The sequence below is a fragment of the Polyodon spathula genome, chromosome 32 (assembly GCF_017654505.1).
Source record: "Polyodon spathula isolate WHYD16114869_AA chromosome 32, ASM1765450v1, whole genome shotgun sequence".
NCBI classification, from domain to species: Eukaryota; Metazoa; Chordata; class Actinopteri; order Acipenseriformes; family Polyodontidae; genus Polyodon; species Polyodon spathula.
In genome coordinates this window covers 1,810,353-1,830,595 of record NC_054565.1, presented here as the reverse complement: position 1 = coordinate 1,830,595, position 20,243 = coordinate 1,810,353, and the positions used below count along the sequence as shown (strand labels likewise).

Genomic DNA, 20,243 nt, shown 5'->3' with positions numbered 1-20,243 from the left:
TTCCTATGCATGGTTCTGGGACGCTATAAACACAGCAGATTGGAGCTCAGTGGTTTGCTGTGCAGGGACTCTATAAACACAGCAGATTGGAGCTCAGTGGTTTGCTGTGCAGGGACTCTATAAACACAGCAGATTGGAGCTCAGTGGTTTGCTGTGCAGGGACTCTATAAACACAGCAGATTGGAGCTCAGTGGTTTTTGCTGTGCAGGGACTCTATAAACACAGCAGATTGGAGCTCAGTGGTTTGCTATGCAGGGACTCTATAAACACAGCAGATTGGAGCGCAGTGGTTTCCTATGCAGGGACTCTATAAACACAGCAGATTGGAGCGCAGTGGTTTGCTGTGCAGGGACTCTATAAACACAGCAGAATGGAGCTCAGTGGTTTCCTATGCATGGTTCTGGGACTCTATAAACACAGCAGATTGGAGCGCAGTGGTTTGTTCATGTCCTCAAACCCTCAGATCCAATGACAGCCTGGGTTGTCTGCTGAGGTGAATTCCCTCAGCCTCCCTCCACTTGCTTTCAGAATGAATGCACTGGATTCATTGCAGGTAGGTGATTGATGCAATCTACCGTGAGTCCCCAGTGCTGTAAAATGCTCTAAGAGTTTTGCTTATAAGGTCAAAGGTGGATTGCACCCCAGTTCATTCTTCTTCATATTGTTGTTGTGGTGATTGAATGACAAATTCTTACAAAACAAATGAAAACCAAACTTCACAAGAGCAGTAAACATCACTTTGTTTATTTCATTGTGCCTTAATAACAATTCAATTCAACAACAGAAACTGAAATTACCAGAATGCAGCCCGTATGATTTCAAGTATTTCCATTTTTATAAAGTTCACAATCCTAAACCAGCTAAAAAAAATGGCATCCCGAATTTGTGCAAAACCCCTGCTGAAGACGGTCCAGCACAGCTACCAAGTGGCAAACACATGTAAACAAACAGTCGTGTGTCATTTTAAGCCCATTCTGGTTCATAACATAACACACAATGTTAAAAAAAAAAAAAAAACAGGTACATTTTGTTCCATTGATATCATGTACAAAAATAATATATAATATATAAAAACTGTTCATTTTGACCAGTATAAAAAGTGTCCTTGCAGACTGCACCAATTCCATTCTGGAGAGGGGAGGGACTTCACCAAAGAAACCCTGATGGTACTGTCTCTATAACTGACTCTCAGAGGAGTTTCAGAGACCTAACTGCAGGTGGCGCTGTTTTCAAGGAAACCCTTTTAATGAACTAAACAGCAAAGCGTTCTCTCATACAGAAAGAAAATATAGTTTCGCGAGGGAGGCTGGGGCTGATCGCGCTGCCTTTCACCTCTGGAGGCCCGGGTTCAAATCCGGCTGTGAAAAGAAGTTGATGGAATTTAACCCTCAGTAAAATTCAAACAGTAGCCAGCAATTCAACACGATTCTCAGTCTCTGCTTGAGAGGCCCAGGACTGAATGACACCATGCCAAAGCCATTTAACATGGAAACGATTATATCATATACATTGTGTAACATTTTCAAAAATATACTTTGTTTGATATATGGATTTTTTCTTTTAAACACATCTGACAGCCACGGCCAGACCCCTATATATAAAATATGTGGAAAATATATTTTCCTGGCGTATGTGATGGTCTGCACACAGTAAAATCACAAGTTATTTGAAGCCCCTGACCCCTCGAACTGCCACGCCTCCTAATGACAGGAGACGTGTCTCCACCCAATCACATCGTTTTACATTGCCGCTGAAGTTCATCAAGTATTTTTTTTTAAATACCCGCATTCGTTTTTCATCTCTGTTGTTTCTGCAGAAATAATCACTGTGGACCTGGGAAATGAAAAAGGAAAAAAAAAACATTTGCTGTAAAAATACATAAATAAAATGAAATCACTGTATTGTAAAATCATTCCAGTGTGTGCTGTACTCTGACTCTCTTGAAGAATGGATTCCAGTGTGTGCTGTACTCTGACTCTCTTGAAGAATGGATTCCAGTGTGTGCTGTACTCTCTGACTCTCTTGAAGAATGGATTCCAGTGTGTGCTGTACTCTGACTCTCTTGAAGAATGGATTCCAGTGTGTGCTGTACTCTCTGACTCTCTTGAAGAATGGATTCCAGTGTGTGCTGTACTCTGACTCTCTTGAAGAATGGATTCCAGTGTGTGCTGTACTCTGACTCTCTTGAAGAATGGATTCCAGTGTGTGCTCTACTCTCTGACTCTCTTGAAGAATGGATTCCAGTGTGTGCTGTACTCTGACTCTCTTGAAGAATGGATTCCAGTGTGTGCTCTACTCTCTGACTCTCTTGAAGAATGGATTCCAGTGTGTGCTGTACTCTCTGACTCTCTTGAAGAATGGATTCCAGTGTGTGCTGTACTCTGACTCTCTTGAAGAATGGATTCCAGTGTGTGCTCTACTCTCTGACTCTCTTGAAGAATGGATTCCAGTGTGTGCTGTACTCTGACTCTCTTGAAGAATGGATTCCAGTGTGTGCTCTACTCTCTGACTCTCTTGAAGAATGGATTCCAGTGTGTGCTGTACTCTCTGACTCTCTTGAAGAATGGATTCCAGTGTGTGCTGTACTCTCTGACTCTCTTGAAGAATGGATTCCAGTGTGTGCTGTACTCTCTGACTCTCTTGAAGAATGGATTCCAGTGTGTGCTGTACTCTCTGACTCTCTTGAAGAATGGATTCCAGTGTGTGCTGTACTCTGACTCTCTTGAAGAATGGATTCCAGTGTGTGCTGTACTCTCTGACTCTCTTGAAGAATGGATTCCAGTGTGTGCTGTACTCTGACTCTCTTGAAGAATGGATTCCAGTGTGTGCTGTACTCTGACTCTCTTGAAGAATGGATTCCAGTGTGTGCTGTACTCTGACTCTCTTGAAGAATGGATTCCAGTGTGTGCTGTACTCTGACTCTCTTGAAGAATGGATTCCAGTGTGTGCTGTACTCTGACTCTCTTGAAGAATGGATTCCAGTGTGTGCTGTACTCTGACTCTCTTGAAGAATGGATTCCAGTGTGTGCTGTACTCTCTGACTCTCTTGAAGAATGGATTCCAGTGTGTGCTGTACTCTCTGACTCTCTTGAAGAATGGATTCCAGTGTGTGCTGTACTCTCTGACTCTCTTGAAGAATGGATTCCAGTGTGTGCTGTACTCTCTGACTCTCTTGAAGAATGGATTCCAGTGTGTGCTGTACTCTCTGACTCTCTTGAAGAATGGATTCCAGTGTGTGCTGTACTCTGACTCTCTTGAAGAATGGATTCCAGTGTGTGCTGTACTCTGACTCTCTTGAAGAATGGATTCCAGTGTGTGCTGTACTCTGACTCTCTTGAAGAATGGATTCCAGTGTGTGCTGTACTCTGACTCTCTTGAAGAATGGATTCCAGTGTGTGCTGTACTCTCTGACTCTCTTGAAGAATGGATTCCAGTGTGTGCTGTACTCTGACTCTCTTGAAGAATGGATTCCAGTGTGTGCTGTACTCTCTGACTCTCTTGAAGAATGGATTCCAGTGTGTGCTGTACTCTGACTCTCTTGAAGAATGGATTCCAGTGTGTGCTGTACTCTCTGACTCTCTTGAAGAATGGATTCCAGTGTGTGCTGTACTCTGACTCTCTTGAAGAATGGATTCCAGTGTGTGCTGTACTCTCTGACTCTCTTGAAGAATGGATTCCAGTGTGTGCTGTACTCTCTGACTCTCTTGAAGAATGGATTCCAGTGTGTGCTGTACTCTCTGACTCTCTTGAAGAATGGATTCCAGTGTGTGCTGTACTCTCTGACTCTCTTGAAGAATGGATTCCAGTGTGTGCTGTACTCTCTGACTCTCTTGAAGAATGGATTCCAGTGTGTGCTGTACTCTGACTCTCTTGAAGAATGGATTCCAGTGTGTGCTGTACTCTGACTCTCTTGAAGAATGGATTCCAGTGTGTGCTGTACTCTGACTCTCTTGAAGAATGGATTCCAGTGTGTGCTGTACTCTCTGACTCTCTTGAAGAATGGATTCCAGTGTGTGCTGTACTCTCTGACTCTCTTGAAGAATGGATTCCAGTGTGTGCTGTACTCTGACTCTCTTGAAGAATGGATTCCAGTGTGTGCTGTACTCTATGACAGGGGCAGTCACTTGCTATTTCTATCAATTATTTCAGTCAAGGGTTTTGTAATAAATAATGGGGCTGCACATTGCACTGTATGTTTACACTTCGCACTATGGCAATCGATGCGAAACTAAAGGAAACTAAACGTTTGTCTGCTTCACTTAGATTCTTAAGAGTTTTACCTGGAGAATAGAAATTACAAAACTGCAGTGAAAAACATAAACAGGGACGAACCGCAATGTTGGATTTCTCAAATCACTGGAAGCTCTGGGAAGTCTGAACAGCAATTAAAGCTCTAGTCAGCCTCTTATTATTACAGTGACTGGGGGGGCGGAGTGTGCAGAGGGCTTCTGTGAAATGTTTCCGATAGCGTGCGGGATTGCTCACCGTCTGTTTGCTTGTCAGCAGACTCCTGCCCTTCCTCTTCCTCTTCCTCTTCCTCATACTCCTCGTCATCCTCTGCAGGGACAAAACAGAGCCATCTTAGTGGTTAGAGCGCAGAGACTGGGAGGGAGGCAGTGTGGTCTAGTGGTTAGAGCTCAGAGACTGGGAGGGAGGCAGTGTGGTCTAGTGGTTAGAGCTCAGAGACTGGGAGGGAGGCAGTGTGGTCTAGTGGTTAGAGCTCAGGTCTAGACTGGGAGGGAGGCAGTGTGGTCTAGTGGTTAGAGCTCAGAGACTGGGAGGGAGGCAGTGTGGTCTAGTGGTTAGAGCTCAGAGACTGGGAGGGAGGCAGTGTGGTCTAGTGGTTAGAGCTGAGGGACTGGGAGGGAGGCAGTGTGGTCTAGTGCTCAGAGCTGAGTTCTGGGTGGGAGGGAGGCAGTGTGGTGTAGTGCTCAGAGCTGAAAGACTGGGAGGGAGGGAGGCAGTGTGGTCTAGTGGTTAGAGCTGAGTTCTGGGTGGGAAGGAGGCAGTGTGGTCTAGTGCTCAGAGCTGAGTGACTGGGAGGGAGGGAGGCAGTGTGGTCTAGTGGTTAGAGCTGAGTTCTGGGTGGGAAGGAGGCAGTGTGGTCTAGTGCTCAGAGCTGAGAGACTGGGAGGGAGGGAGGCAGTGTGATCTAGTGGTTAGAGCTGAGTTCTAGGTGGGAGGGAGGCAGTGTGGTCTATTAGAAGATGTATAGTGTGTGTCTTATTAACAGCATTAGTTTCACTAGACAACCATATTTAAGACTGAAGTACAGCAAGGCAGGGGTTGAAATAAGACTCGTATTGCACAACAGTTTCACCCATTCCAGGTTTTTCTAGGAGCTGGATCAGTACTAGTGTACAGGTAAAAAGCTCAGGTGTGTCTTACTAAACTCATAGTAAAACCAGGAATGGATCAAACTGCTTTGCAATGGGAGTCTTCTTTCCATCCCTGCAGGGTATTTTTCAGAAGCCTGGTCACAGATTCTGCTATTTGAATGGTTTCATTTCACCTCAGTCTGGGAGGTCCTCTCCTCGTACCTGTGCCGAAGTCTATGCTCCGGAGCATGGCCTCCTCATGCTCTGTGCTCAGGGTGAAGTGATCCATGCACTCGAACCCTGGCTCCGTCATCTGCACCTGCGAATGTTTGGAGGCATCTGTGATACTGAGAGGAGGAGAGAGGATGGACTGCTTAGCATGAGACAGGTCCCTAATGAAAGGTACATTTGCAGAATAAATTTGCTGTTTTGCCATTCTTATCCCAGGGTTATACAATGCATTGTTATCGTAGGTTACTATGTTTTTTCATATGCTTTACCATACCTCTGTGTGCTTTACAATGCTTCCCTATGCTTTGCCATGCCTCTCTGTGCTTTACAATGCTTCCCTATGCTTTGCCATGCCTCTCTGTTGTTTACAATGCTTGCCTATGCTTTGCCATACCTCTCTGTGCTTTACAATGCTTCCCTATGCTTTACCACACCTCTCTGTGCTTTACAATGCTTCCCTATGCTTTACCACACCTCTCTGTGCTTTACAATGCTTGCCTATGCTTTGCCATGTCTCTCTGTGCTTTATCACACTTTGGCTTTTACTGTGGGAAACATCTATAAGGAATATGCCAATGAAAAAAAAAAAACATTTATTGTATTTCTTTGAAGAATAAATACACAGACAAGGGAGCAAAGAAAGCAGAAATCTGAACATGATCAATATAACCACGGGAAAGACAATGTGCAGCAGACAGAAACACAAGCCCCAGGAGCTCTGTATTTACAAAGAGGGGAACTTACTTTTTAATGAGCTTTTTGGCATCCTGTAGGAGAGTTAGGGAAGGCAGGTAGACAGGCAAAGAAAGAAAGAGAGGAATTTGATTCAGTGAATGGAAGTGCAGAGGAAAGTAGATCCAGAATTCAGATCGTTAATAATTGCTAAGTTCAGGGTGAGTTCTCCTCCCAATCACTCAGCTCTAACCGTTAGACCGCACTGCCTCCCTCCATCCCAGTCCCTCAGCTCTAACCACTAGAGCACACTGCCTCCCTCCCTCCCGGTCCCTCAGCTCTAACCACTAGACCACACTGCCTCCCTCCCTCCCGGTCCCTCAGCTCTAACCACGAGACCGCACTGCCTCCCTCCCTCCCAGACCCTCAACTCTAACCACTAGAGCACACTCCCTCACTCCCAGTCCCTCACCTCTAACCACTAGAGGACACTCCCTCTCTCCCAGTCTCTCAGCTCTAACCACTAGACCACATTTCCTCCCTCCCAGTCCCTCAGCTCTAACCACTGGACCACACTGCCTCCCTCCCTCCCTCCGTCCCAGTCCCTCAGCTCTAACACCTACGCCTCTCTCCCTTCCAGCTCGGGTGCTTCCCTTACCAGCAGAAAGGCTGCGATGCCGGTCTCATCCATGGAGTGGATGGCGCTCTCCACCAGTTTGGTGCTCCCCTCTAGCTGCTCCTTGAACTGCTGGATCAGGCCGCGCACGTAGCCCGTCTTCTCCTCCTGCTGCAGGGTGATCCTGCTCTGCAGTTCACCCTTCTTTTCCTCCAGGATGGCATAGAGCAGGTCGAAGTGCTCGCTTAGGCTCTGCTTCTGCCGCTGGCTGTTCTCCTGCAGAGGGGGCACCAACCACGCCAGCCATTGGTATAGACTCCCCACGCACCTGTTCCAGCTTGAGTTACTGGAGCTCTTTAGCTGAACCGTGAGGTTGACAGTTTCATGCCCAGCTCCTGCCATGCCATTTAATACAATATGCTGAGACGCCAATCCATTACATTAAGAACCCTGACCCCTAATGGCCTTTTCTTGTAATTACATTTACTGTTTGCTGTATGCTTCTGGACTGGGTACCATGTGTGTCATTCCACGTTGATGAGTGTCTGTATTACTGTGTAACTGTCTGTAAAACTAGCCTCCCAAAGACCTGTCAGACTTCATCTGGGTATAATCCAAACTGCTAATTTAATACAAATAAATTTCAATTTCTACCTTTATAAAAGTTTACCGGAGTAAATTTGCACTGTAATGTTGCTGTTTCCCCTGTTTTTTCTCATGGTTATACTGTACATTTGCCATACTTTACCATGGTCTGCCATGTTTTAATATGCTGCCATACCTCTCTGGGCTTTACTATGCCTACCTATGCTTGACCATGGTTTCAATATGCTTTAGTGCATTTTGCTATGCTTTGACTATGGGAACCTTTTCTAAGGGTAATATCTTGCTGACCTCAATGGTCTTGCAGGTGTCCTCCAGCTGGGTCATGATGGCCTGGATGCGGTCATTTCCAGCCACCAGCATGGCGATCCCGTCGCTGAGCTCTGTCTGCAGGGAAAGAGACAGGGCGGAGTTAACCCTCGCACTGCCAAAAGCTTCAGTAATTACAATAAGGGCCCCTCGAAAAGATTGCAAATATCAGAAAAAAGATAAGGGGATTGTAACAAAACAAAAAAAACTCAGAGTGACCCGAAAAAGTTTGTCACAGTAAATCTGCACAGTCATCTGCAGTTTGCCATGCTATTCCCACGATCAGAGAATGCATTTTACTATGCTCTGTAATGCTTACCTGTGCTTTAGCATGCTTTCACTGTGCTTCATTACAATGCATTGCTGTGGCTGTGGTCATTTTCTATAAGCGGACTGGGAGGGAGGGGTGAATGACGCTGTGGGGCTGCGGAGCGCCTTACAGGGACACATTCCTCCTGTGCTCTGTCTCTGAGAATAGAATCAGGGGGAGAGGAGACCGGACTGTCCCATCTGTGGAGCTTGGCTCTCCTAATGCTGAGTCGCCACATCTGCAGAGCACAGCTGACAGCTCCACTCGCTCCACAGCTTCAACCACGGCTATAAAGCACTTGATAGGGGTGAACGGAGAAATGACAAACGTTTCCACTTCAGGTCTTTCTCAATGTCCTCGTTTGTCTTCATTGAGATTTACACAGATTATTTGATCACATGCGCGCTTACCAGCAGTGCTGTGGTGCAATCTCTCAAAAAGGGGTTGTTTCATTTTTAACCTTGACTGATGCACCCAGACGCGATATACAGTAGATCAACACTGACTTCTGAATTGTCACCTTGTGATGATACAGTTGTTTTCTGTCTGTGTGTGTGTGTGTTGGGGGGGAGGGGGCAGTGGAGCAGTTGAAGAGGGGTAAGCTCTAGCAGGGCAGATAGAGCTGCTTCTGCCCACAGCCTCTATATTTAACCTCTTTACTGTAGCTGGAAGGTCGTGATAACCTCTTTATATTTATAACCTCTATAGCAACATGCATTCCACTGCACTTGCAGAGGCGTGACAAGCAAGTCCAAGCTGTTTGGAGGGTCCTTTCAGTTGAGCAATAAAGCAGACTGCGCAGACAGCCTCAGCCAAGCCACTGCAATCAGGGTGTTTGGGAAGAAAGCCAGCCCCCATCATTACAAAGCTTTCACTTGCAGTTCTATAGACTGGTGTTAAGAAGCCATCGGCAGTCCAGAACACATTCGTGGTGATCGAACAGTATTTTAGAACAATAACTTCAAAACACTCGATCAAAATTCAATGGTAAAATGTATATGGACAAAGACTGTCTGGTGCTGAGAGTTGCTGAGATCTCAGGGCTGGTACAGACAGCATGCAGGCTTGACGGCCGTTACCTTCTGCTGCTGGAAGACGGTCTGCAGTGGGGAGACCTCGCAGTCCTTGTGCGCCCCAAACACTTTGCACATGGAGCAGGTGGGGACCTGGCAGGTCAGGCAGTAGATGTTGATCTTCTCGTCCTTGTGCTCCTCACACATGGGCTGGTGACACTTCTTCAGGGGCCTGCTGGAGTTTACACACAGCAAGGGCCAGCGTTACACTATCGCATCAGCACCCTCACGCACTCGCATTCCCACTCACCACTCACACTCGCATTCCCACTCACCACTCACACTCGCCTTCCCACTCACCACTCACATTCCCACTCACCACTCACACTCGCATTCCCACTCACCACTCACACTCGCACTCACACTTGCGCTCCCACCATGCCTACCAGCTATATGTACATACAGCTACGTTTGCTCCTTTTCAACTTTTATTTTTCAGGGGCTCAAAAAATAGCTTTTATATGTATTTATTTTTTAACTAGTTTTTTTTTTGTTTTTTTTTAACTCAATGGGCCTGCTTTTCTATCCAACTCTTGGAACCAACTCCCCAGTAATGATGTTGACGCGACACCCTGGGATCCTTCAAGAAGCTGCTTCATGAGATTCTGGGACCAATAAGCTACTAACAACCAAACAAGCAAGATGGGCCAAATGGCCTCCCCTCATTTTGTAGACTTTCTTATGTTCACACACTGATTATGACGGAGTCATTTTTCCTGTCCCCCCCACTTCTTTACACCTCGATTTACATGAGTTGCTATGAGTCGTCCTAATTCCTGCGGCAAGGGGGCCAGCCTGCCGTTAGGGATACAAACACACCTGAAAACAGTTAAACGACCCAGCGCCAGTAGACTTTCTTAATTTCCTATAGGTTTACCTAATCAACACCGACAAAGGCATTCGACTACACAGACTAGTTTAATCCCAGAACTTCTGACTGAGTGTTTAAAGCCGCTGGGAATCTATTCACCTAAACAGCAGCACATCTGAAGGATGGTTCACACTGCTGGAACCAGCGCTGAGTACTTCCTTCTGCATGTGAGTCTGTTTGTGAGAGTTTCAGGGTATTTCAGATGATCTGACATGGTCTAGCTGACACTGGTCATATTGGGCCTCCTTTTAAGGCTGTGCTCTATAAATTGCAGGGCTCAGAGATCAGCAGTCAGCAGCATCACTTCTACAGCCCTTATAATATATACAATCATTCGGGGGTGCACTGTGCTGTATAATGAGATCAGTCACGCAACCCCACTGTCAAGCACCTTGTCTCCAAATGTGCCCTTATAAACAAATTCACAGAAATCACAAAATAGCAGGGAAAGATAAACAAGAAGCGCCCGCACCATTAACCGTGATGCATTTCTACTGCAGTACAATGTAAATGAAGGGAGTAGAGGTTGTGTGTTAGGGGAAGGGGCTCCTCTGACCTGGTGCTCTCCTCCTTGTAGATGTCAATGATGTTCTCCACCAGCAGGTTCCTCTGCAGCCCGTACACGCCGTGCCGGTCCAGCACCACCTCGTGCCGGCAGGACGGGCAGCGGAAGCGGCCGCCGGTGATGTTGGTGCCGCGGGACGTGTAGTACGGGTTCGCTGCCTGGAAGACAGACCCGCCAGAGTCTCAGAAACAGTCGACAGGTACGAGCTGGTACACTACAACATGCGCGACAGTGTAACTAACACCCAACTCAACAAGGTTACACATGTTCTGAAAGACGTTTTCTTTAAATGGTGTGTTCTTAATACAAGTTATTAACAAATGACCAAAAATCTATTCCTGCATTAATATTAGTATTATTTTGTAACTTTTCTGATTAGGGACTGATCAATAAAACAGTTTGACAGCGGCCTTTGGGTGCAGCGGTCATACAAGAGGTTTAAAACTGAGGGTAACACTACTAGAAGGCTGCCCTGTATAAGGTGAGGTCCATTGCTTTGTACACCGGGCACTAATTCAAGCTTGAAATACTTTTGCATGAAACGAACATTATATCAGATCTAAGACCTTGTGCATTTTCAGGAATTCCTTTATTCATTATTTTGTACTAGGAACAAATCCTTTAAAAACAACAAGTGTACGTTAAACATTGCTTCTGTAAATCGATTATATAATGCAAACCTTCCTTATAGGTTCCTAAACAATTTCATTTTAACAAAACAACCTGGGACTTGGCAGAGAGTCAGGTAGAACCCGGGTCCAGACAGAGCCGGAAGCCGTGGGATCACAAGTGTTTAGCTGGGAAGGTGAGGGTTATAATTTTTAACCCCATAATAATTAACGCCAGATTCAAGATACATCATTTTTGCATTCGAGTCCTTCCAACTCAAGTGGACCACACCCTGGGGACGGTTTTTCCCCCATTTATGGGAGCTTTGATACTCCTGTAGCCCTACATGGGGAGAAAGGGTCTGAACTGATAAAACAAACATGTTTAAGACCTGAGTAAAACCTTTTCTCCATACGAGTGACACCCTAGACAGCCCTGTGCTCCACTTGAGTATCCTTATCCCTTCACGCTCCACTCCTGCGGGGGGAAGCGGTTTCTCTCTCAAGGGCGTTTAAGGTTGTGCTTGTTAGTGACTCAGGGACAGGTTTGCTTCCTTTTGATGTCGTGCAGAGTTGGCAGTACTCTTTTTCTAAAAACAGAACACTGTGAATGCCCTGTGCCGCGCTGTATTGCAGCGCACAGAGATTCGTTTAAGAATGCAAGCATGAGCCTAAATGGTTTGTTGCATTAACAATCTGATTTTCCTAACTCTTTGTGGTAGCTACATAGAAAGCTATCTTTGGTAACAGCAGCTGTGTCTTTACCACACTCCTGCTTCAGGGAATGCCATTTCAATCTCCCTATGGCTTTGTTCCACACTGGGACAGGCTCATTAAGCCAAGCTCTAAGCTCCATTTTTTTCCGCAAATGGAAATAACTTGGAATGTTAATTGAGGACATCCCACTTATTTTGAAGCATAAACAGTTTTCTTGTCCTTATAAAAGTTTACTGGTAAAAGCACAGCAAAAACTGGAGAACTACATATTGAGAAAGGCATTCCTGTCCAATCTAGCATGGATTTATTTAACTTCTAAAGAGAACAAAGACCAAGCTTTATACATATTCCAATAGAGCCCCTAAATTTGAATTGGATCATTTTTTACCGTAAGAAAAGAGAGCGTGAATCGTGATCTCAGTTCTTAATGCAGCCCTTGGTTTGGCTCCACCTCTTTGAATATTTGTCTTTAATAGAAGTGTCTCATTAATGCTCTTTCACCTTACCCCACCTCACACAACGCAGCCCATCAGGATGTATATTCTGTGACTTTTCTTTTAGATCCACATAAAACTAGACTGTTAAACGTTTAGGGGAAAAAAAAAAACGTTTGAATGTTTAAAACTTAATGTCCTTAATCGCAGAACACAAATGCTGTTTCAGATTTTCTTTTTTACTCTGTTCACAAATACACACATTCGGTTAGAACACGGTTAGACAGAGTGGCTAGTGATTTGTCATGTCCTGTGCTATCCTTCACCTAATTCGCTGCTTTCAAATAATTTTTTTTTATGTGCCACAATGGAAATAAAGAGCGGGCGCAGTGCCGTTCCTGGTCAAGCCTCGCTCTGAAATACTCGCCTGGAAGACGTCGTTGGCACACTTGCGGCACAGGTTGTGCTGGCAGGGTAAGATCACCACAGGCTTGGAGAACATCTCCAGACAGATGGGGCAGATCAGCTGCTTTTCCAGGTTGTCCATGGAGTCGGAGCCCCCGATGATACTCGACTGGTAATCCATGCGGGCGGGAGATCGGCGCACTAAACCAGTACACAGCACAGAATGATATATCCAACTCTATCTTCTAGCCCTCTTTGTGGCAGTCAGGGACGATCCTGTGTGGATGTAGAGAGGCAGAGGTTAGGGTGAGTTAGGGTCTGTCTGTCACTTAGCAGCTAGACTATTTATACCGGCCCGTCAGTTCTGTAGCTACGCTCCTCCTGCACATTCCTGTGACGCTATGCACGGTTTTTGAACTGAAATAAACAGCTCCCCTCCCCTCTCCAGTGATTGGGACAGCTTGTTCAACCAACTGTTTTCATCACACTGGGAGACAGTCTTGGCTGATCAGAATAAACAGACCACATGTGATACGCTGTGTACCAACACTTTGGGGTTTGTTAAATGTTTGTTTTTATGTCGGAGGTCAGAAATCAATCAGGTCTTTCTAACCCGTGGTTAAAGCATAGCAAAGGGCAAGGAAACAGAAAAATGAGCGCACTGCCTTACTCAGGCTTCACACACAGGATTGCTGGCCGTCACGATTCAATTAACATGTGTTTCACTGCTTATGAACAACACAAAACCAGCAAAATTACAGTGTTCAGACAGGACACATGTTGCTCACGAGCCCAAACCTAACAAGGCTTGTTACAGTACAGTCGTCTTGTTTTACCCTTGTCCTCCGCCCTTACCAGGGAGCCGTATCGATGCAATGCTTCTCCACCCTCTCACTGGCAGACTGAGCCCAGCTGCACCAGCCAGTCCACAACAATCTAAAGGGGCCTGGACAGCTCTTAAAGGGATCATTACAACTCGGTAAAGACATTCTTTAGCACAACTTGTGAGCACCCAATCTGACGTTACATGGGGATAGACGTCTGCCTGCCTGTCCATGCATTTTATTTGATTGTGATTGAACTTGGTAAGGTATTTCCTTTAGCACAGGGACGTGCAGTTTTGTGTCTGACAGAATCTAAGGGATTCCATAACAAATGAATCAGGTCTTGGGAGGGCCCACACATTGACACACAAGTATGTGTTACACATTGCAGGTGTTTCTAATGTGTGGTCCATCTTCTGAAGGTACTCGTTTCAAACCCAGGACTGTGAAATGGAGCACAGAGGCCAGGGTACAGTAGAGTTAAAGAGCAGCCAAGCCTTTCCTCTGTGAAACCAGCTTTTGATGATGGTCAGTAGGACGGTCACATTGTGTGACATCTTTAAGCTTTTATAGCAAAATAGAAACAAAGGATAATCTGTTTTCAATGAAGGCTTCTGGCCTCAACGCACCTACTGCGATTCTACTATGAGGAGGAGTTACAGTTGCCCAAGACTGGTGCTAATCAGGGCCTGTGAAACCAGCCTATAATTGGTAGATTCAACGATGAGTGCTGGAATGTGTTTCTCAATACACTTTGAGTCTGAGGACCCGGTTCAAATCTGCATTGTCTGTGTTTGTGTTAAGAGAAGCACTTACGTAACTGTGATGGCTGCTTTGAGTATTTATAGATGTAGCACTATTGAATGTTTATATCATTGTGGATGTCAAATATTACCCCGACTCCAGTTCAGGAGAGGTGTACAGTGGGGTTATCAGTTTCAAATGCTTAGGAAACAGCTTTCGAGATTCGACTCTGTCAGACCCCCCCTGTGTACCCCAGGACTGTATGTTTCGAGGGTAAGGAACACTTTGTTTATCTGGATGAGGTCACCTGCTTGGTCACCTGACCCTTGCTGATTCCAGACCAGCTTCCTGGGAAGAGAGTGGGAGTGGTGGGGGCCCAGGGCAGCAGACTGGCTCTGTGCTGTGCTGGAGCTTGTATGGTAAAGGCATACATACCACACATTGTCAGCAAGCTTGTGGTATGATGAATGAAAAAGAATGTTTTCGTGGCTTTCTATTTGGAAAAAAAAAAAACATAGTTTTAATGTCAAAAAACATGTTTTGTATATCTTATTTATAATTTTTAACAAAATAATGCACATAATACAATCAAAATAAACAGGCGCACGCAGTTCCTTCTCGTAAAGAGTAAGCAGCTTCAAGTTACAATCTCATTGGGTTTTTTCTTTCCTTGTGTTTTGCTGGCAATACAGATGGGTGTTCACTAGATGGCGCTGGCACTTTCTAACATAAAGCTGATCTGTCCTGTGTCACGTGTCTATGGCTGGCAACGAGAACTGAAGTGTGCCTCAACCACTGGGGGCTCTTTCGCATGGTGGTTAAGATGCTCGCTGATGGTATGTGAGGTCACTAGTTCATGCCAGCCTCCACTCCGTTACAAGAGAAACGGTTCATGCCAGCCTCCACTCCGTTACAAGAGAAATGGTTCATGCCAGCCTCCACTGTCACAAGAGAAACGGTTCATGCCAGCCTCCACTCTGTACAAGAGAAACGGTTCATGCCAGCCTCCACTGTCACAAGAGAAACGGTTCATGCCAGCCTCCACTCCGTTACAAGAGAAACGGTTCATGCCAGCCTCCACTCTGTACAAGAGAAATGGTTCATGCCAGCCTCCACTCCGTCACAAGAGAAAAGGTTCATGCCAGCCTCTATTCCGTTACCAGAGCAACAGGCAAAGCGGCTTAGATTTATTTCTTCTTCCTCTGGTCTGAGCCTCTTTATCGCTCTCGCGCTCCTAAAGCCTAATTTTAAACAGTATGTAAGAGTCTACACTGCTGAAGCCAAGCAGGGAACTTGACTCTCAGGAGGTATTCTGGACCGCTCCCAGCTCACTCAGCTGCTTGACCGGGTTCATCACAATATTGATGCTGGGTCTCCTAGCAAAGGGGCATGTCCGGATTAGCCCGGTTTAGAGTGCAGGGGGCTGCTGTAACCTAACACTCGCAGAACGAGACACCACATGTCCTGTAACCACGTGGAGCAGGACAGTCGAGGGTACCGGTGGGGCAGTACCCAGGATAAAACTCTTGAGATTCAAAAAATGTTTAAAAGAATATTTAAACATGTTGAAACAAAAACGCAACTAATTTCAAGAGCGTTCACTGCAAACATTTTCATAATAAAGTTTTATATATGCATAATCATGACATTTTAGAACAACATTTTTAAAAATTCCAAACAGTTTTAAAATACAGTGCAAATACAGCAAAGTGTTTAGAAACAGTACGTCCATCAGACAAATACAGTTTTTATCTCATATATTAGTGCTGCTCAGAGTCTGTGAATCCAGTTGTAGAAGTGATTCACTGATGTCCGAGCTGTTTATAGAGCTCTGTTCTGAGACCCTGTCTTTTGCTGACAGCTCCATTGAGGCTTCAGTATACGCAGCCTGTAGCTGGACTTGTAGAGAGCTGTGGATTTGAAATATCCTGTGCCAGTTACATCATGTGAGAGGAATGTCAGGGGGCCTGTTCGAGAGGGGGTTCGGGGGGGGGCTGTGTGAGAGGGGGTTCAAGTGACACACTCTCCCCAGTCTCCCCGACGGACTCTCCCCCAGACCCCGGACACACTCTCCCCAGTCCCTCTGGACACACTCTCCCCCCAAATACCACTGTGGACACACTCTCCCCCTGGGGGTGGGGGGTCCTGTGGACACACTCTCCCCCCAGTCCCCTTCCAGGACACTCTCTCCCCCAGGGGGGGGGGGGCCGGACATACTTAGGGGTGGGCCTGTGTGATAGGGGGGGGAGGGCCTGTATGAGAGCCTCTGCAGGAATTCCTCGGGCAGCCAGCTAGAGTGTCCAACAGCCACGGCTATTTTCAGCAGCAGTTCTGCCCTAACAGGCTGTAAACTCATTCTTTAGGAAAAGTCAGTTATAAAAAGTGAGTTATAGAATGGTACCCTGTACAGTATCTGACTTGCATGTGCAGTTTTAATGAAGCGTATGTTCTAGGAAGCAGAGTTCATTCATTCAGGTTTTGGCCAGACAGTCTGGCAGGTTTTAGTTTTTCTTTTTTTTAGTGTGTCCAATTATACTGCAGGAGCACTTGAGATTCAATGTGTTCATTTTACCTGGTACTCATTTTCTTTTTGTAAAAAAACGTGTAAAAATACAATCAAGATGGGCTAATCGCTTATGACAACGGAGCACTCTATCCTTCATTTATTCAGATTGGTGGCTATTTTATTAAGGTTTCATTTTTTATTTAATTGCCCTTTAGTTCCTTCAGGGGAGTTGCATTAAACTGGAGATGACACTCTGCAGTGCTGCCTGTCCTCCAGCGCAGCCCACAGAGAGGCTCACATCCCGCTTGAGACTGGTTCTTGTGTAACATCAGAAACGTGCCCACACTTGGACAACGAAGCACCTGCCAACCAAGCGCTTCTGGCGCAAACAAGCGGTAGGTCGATTCCCAGCTGCTATAAGAAGCCTGGCCTTTTCATTGTAAACTAACGCCCGAGATTGTGCATCTGTGTCACTGTCTGAAACAAGAGGGGTTTTCCCAGGCAGGAATTCAGAGCCAAGCCGTTCCATGTGTGCTTTCTGTCACTCCCAGCTCTGCGGCTTTAACCCCTGAGGTGACTCAGCTGAGCGATAGAAGAGCGCATCACCAGAGATCGCAGCTGACTAAATCATTGCTCAAATCATTTTTTATTTTTTCACTTCTTTTAGCTGCATACTGTAGATCTCACATGTGCAGGTTTGAGAGACTCAAGTAAACATGCATTTCCATTTCAAAACATCATACCAAGGACTAGACTCAAGACAGTTCTCAGTGTCTATGCCTTGATCTCAGCAAACCTGTCACACTTCCTCAAGCAGTGTCTTCTGGGTCAGTGTTATTTGCTTGTCAGTCAGTCAATAGGGGTAGCAGGTGGTTGGCCAGTGGCAGGAAAGAAGTCACTGAAGGGGTGGGGAGAAGTTCAACACTTTAATCTTTAATCTAGCATAGTACCAAATATCGAGCTGTAAAATACAATGCTTGCTGTAACAAGACAAGTCTTGTGTTAGCTACAACCAATTTCAAGGAATATCAGCAGGTTGTGATGATTCCTTTGCTCTCATTATCACTGGTGTCTCTTCATTTTTGCTGAGAACACAACCAATAGCTGGGCCCGTTTATAAGCACTCTGACCTGAAAGGCTGCGAAATAACTTCATGAAACACGAGACTAGCAACAGGATCTCATGCCTGAGTCGCGCACCATGGCTTAGATCCTTATACCAGAGGCATGGAATGTCACTGTCACATTACATCACAATTGGACAGTGCCTCTCAGTCTGAGATCAAGCACAATGTATTCAAAGCTCTGTCCACTAGCTGGATTTATGTTTTACCTTGTATCAAGCTGAGAGCGCTGAAGTAATTCAAGGTTTTAGATTTCATTCTAATGAAATCTCTCTAGCGACGCCCCTCTGATAGCACTGTGGTGTCTGATCCTCATTTGATTAGTTCCACAGTACAGTATAGAGAGGCACAGCTAGCACTGGTGTCTGATCCTTATTTGATTAGTTCCACAGTACAGTATAGAGAGGCACAGCTAGCACTGGTGTCTGATCCTTATTTGATTAGTTCCACAGTACAGTATAGAGAGGCAGAGCTAGCACTGGTGTCTGATCCTTATTTGATTAGTTCCACAGTACAGTATAGAGAGGCAGAGCTAGCACTGTGATGTCTGCTCCTAATTTGATTAGTTTTTTCTCATTTTCTCCCCAATTTGGAAAGCCCAATTATTTTTATTTCAACCCGACTCATCGCTGCCACCCCTGCGCTGACTCGGGAGAGACGAAGACGGACACACACGTCCTCTGAAACATGTGCCATCAGCCGTCCGCTTCTTTTCACTCTGTAGGATCGCCATGCAGCCACCTCAGAGCTACAGCGTCGGAGGACCACGCAGCTCTGGGCAGCTTATAGGCAGGCCCACAGGCGCCCGACCAATCTACAGGGTCGTTGGTGTGCGGTGAGCCGAGGACACCCTGGCCGACCTAAACCCTCCCACCCCGGGCGGCGCTCAGCCAATTGTGCGCTGCCCCCTGACGAAGGTTGTGCTTTAATAAGCTCCATTGTATGTAGGTCCTGTTGATTCAAGATTTGAGATAATACAAATAAAATGAGCAGTTTCAGTTTGTCCACACTGTGCATAAGGACTTTGCAAACACCCTGGGGTTCAATTCTAATGATCTAAACAGTGCATCTTATTATGGAAGCACATGCACATGCAAACACACACACGCAAATGCAAAAGCACACACAAATGCACAAACACACACCAGGTATTTATTTCCGTACAGGCTGACGTTAACACACACAGACCTAACTAGTTTGTGAAACGCTGCACCGCTGTCCCCTTGTGGCTCAGTTACACACTGCAGGAAAAAAAAAACACAGCTGACCTGTGAAGCATTTTGTCCATTTAAACAATTACCCAGTCATATTTAGTGGGTCATTTTCAGAATGTGTTCAGTGTTTTTAGTGAGTAAAGCCCTAGAAATAATTCAGACTAGAATATTTTAACAGAAATGAACAAGACATTTTCAATAATAAAAACCCAGCCCGTTATTAACCCTGATATAATAAGGAAAATAGGAAATGTCTTCTTTGCACTGTTTGTTTTTTAAAAAAAGATACATTCATGTCAATGTTGCAAAGAATAAAAACAGAAAACCTTATAGACAGCTGTGGCAGAGCAAAAGACCTGCACATGTAAATAAAGTGTTGTTGTGTATATGTATAGTTAAAAAAAAATATTGAACGCGAGTGTGTACTAGATATGGCGGTGTTTTACAGTTGCAAATAATGTTGAAAAGTTTTTAGATTAAGTTTGGTAGGGATGGGGTTAAATCCATGTGCGGAAGGTGGCTGGGGCTTAATTGACCAATTGATGATCAACTAAGCCCAGCCACGTGGTGTAAGAAAGCAGCGGGAACGCTAGTTTTTTTTGTTCTAGTTCCAGTAAGCGTGCAGCCTCACTACTGTGTGGAGCCAGGGTGAGTGAACTGTGTAGGGATACATTTAGGGGGTTTTGATCCCACAGCAGTTTATTTTAGTGTGTCACAGAGCAGGTTCCGGAGGGGGACCTCCCTTGTAGTGGGAGCAGCGCTAAGCAGACTTTTGTTTTTAGCGGTTTTCTCACTGTGTTTTGTTTTGTGTTATTTTGATTACACCATGTCTGTGTATATCCTCCTGCACTAGGGCTATCATTGCTGGTACCCTAGTGGCGACCACCAGTCACTGCAATTTTGTGTTTACCTGAATAAAACCTGCTGCGTCCCTCTGTCTCTCACTCATCATTCAGCGACACCCACAACAAATGTAGCAGCACTAAGACCCCCTGTTACAATAACATCTAAAGAAGACTGCAATGAATAATAAACAATAGCGTCTGTTCTTCACCTGTGTAGCAGCAGCGTTTACAGACGAGAGGAAATCTGTTCCTTGA

At 45.5% G+C, this 20,243-nt stretch overlaps 1 protein-coding gene across 2 annotated transcripts; it reads right to left on the bottom strand.

Moving 5' to 3' along the window:
- Window positions 1–728: 728 nt before the first annotated feature.
- LOC121303378 (E3 ubiquitin-protein ligase TRIM63-like) lies at window positions 729–13,080 on the bottom strand. Of its 2 annotated transcripts, XM_041234041.1 has the most exons (10): window positions 12,755–13,080; window positions 10,560–10,726; window positions 9,139–9,307; window positions 7,732–7,827; window positions 6,880–7,113; window positions 6,294–6,316; window positions 5,541–5,665; window positions 4,486–4,557; window positions 1,783–1,833; window positions 729–1,358 (listed from the first exon to the last, which is right to left on the bottom strand). In XM_041234041.1, the coding sequence occupies exons 1-9, from the start codon at window positions 12,911–12,913 to the stop codon at window positions 1,823–1,825; spliced, it is 1,056 nt and encodes a 351-aa protein (XP_041089975.1). In that variant the 5' UTR covers window positions 12,914–13,080; the 3' UTR covers window positions 729–1,358; window positions 1,783–1,822. The 2 variants fall into 2 exon arrangements, with proteins under 2 accessions (XP_041089975.1, XP_041089976.1); XM_041234042.1 differs by having other exon boundaries at window positions 729–1,833; window positions 9,139–9,304.
- Between the last annotated feature and the right edge of the window lie 7,163 nt (window positions 13,081–20,243).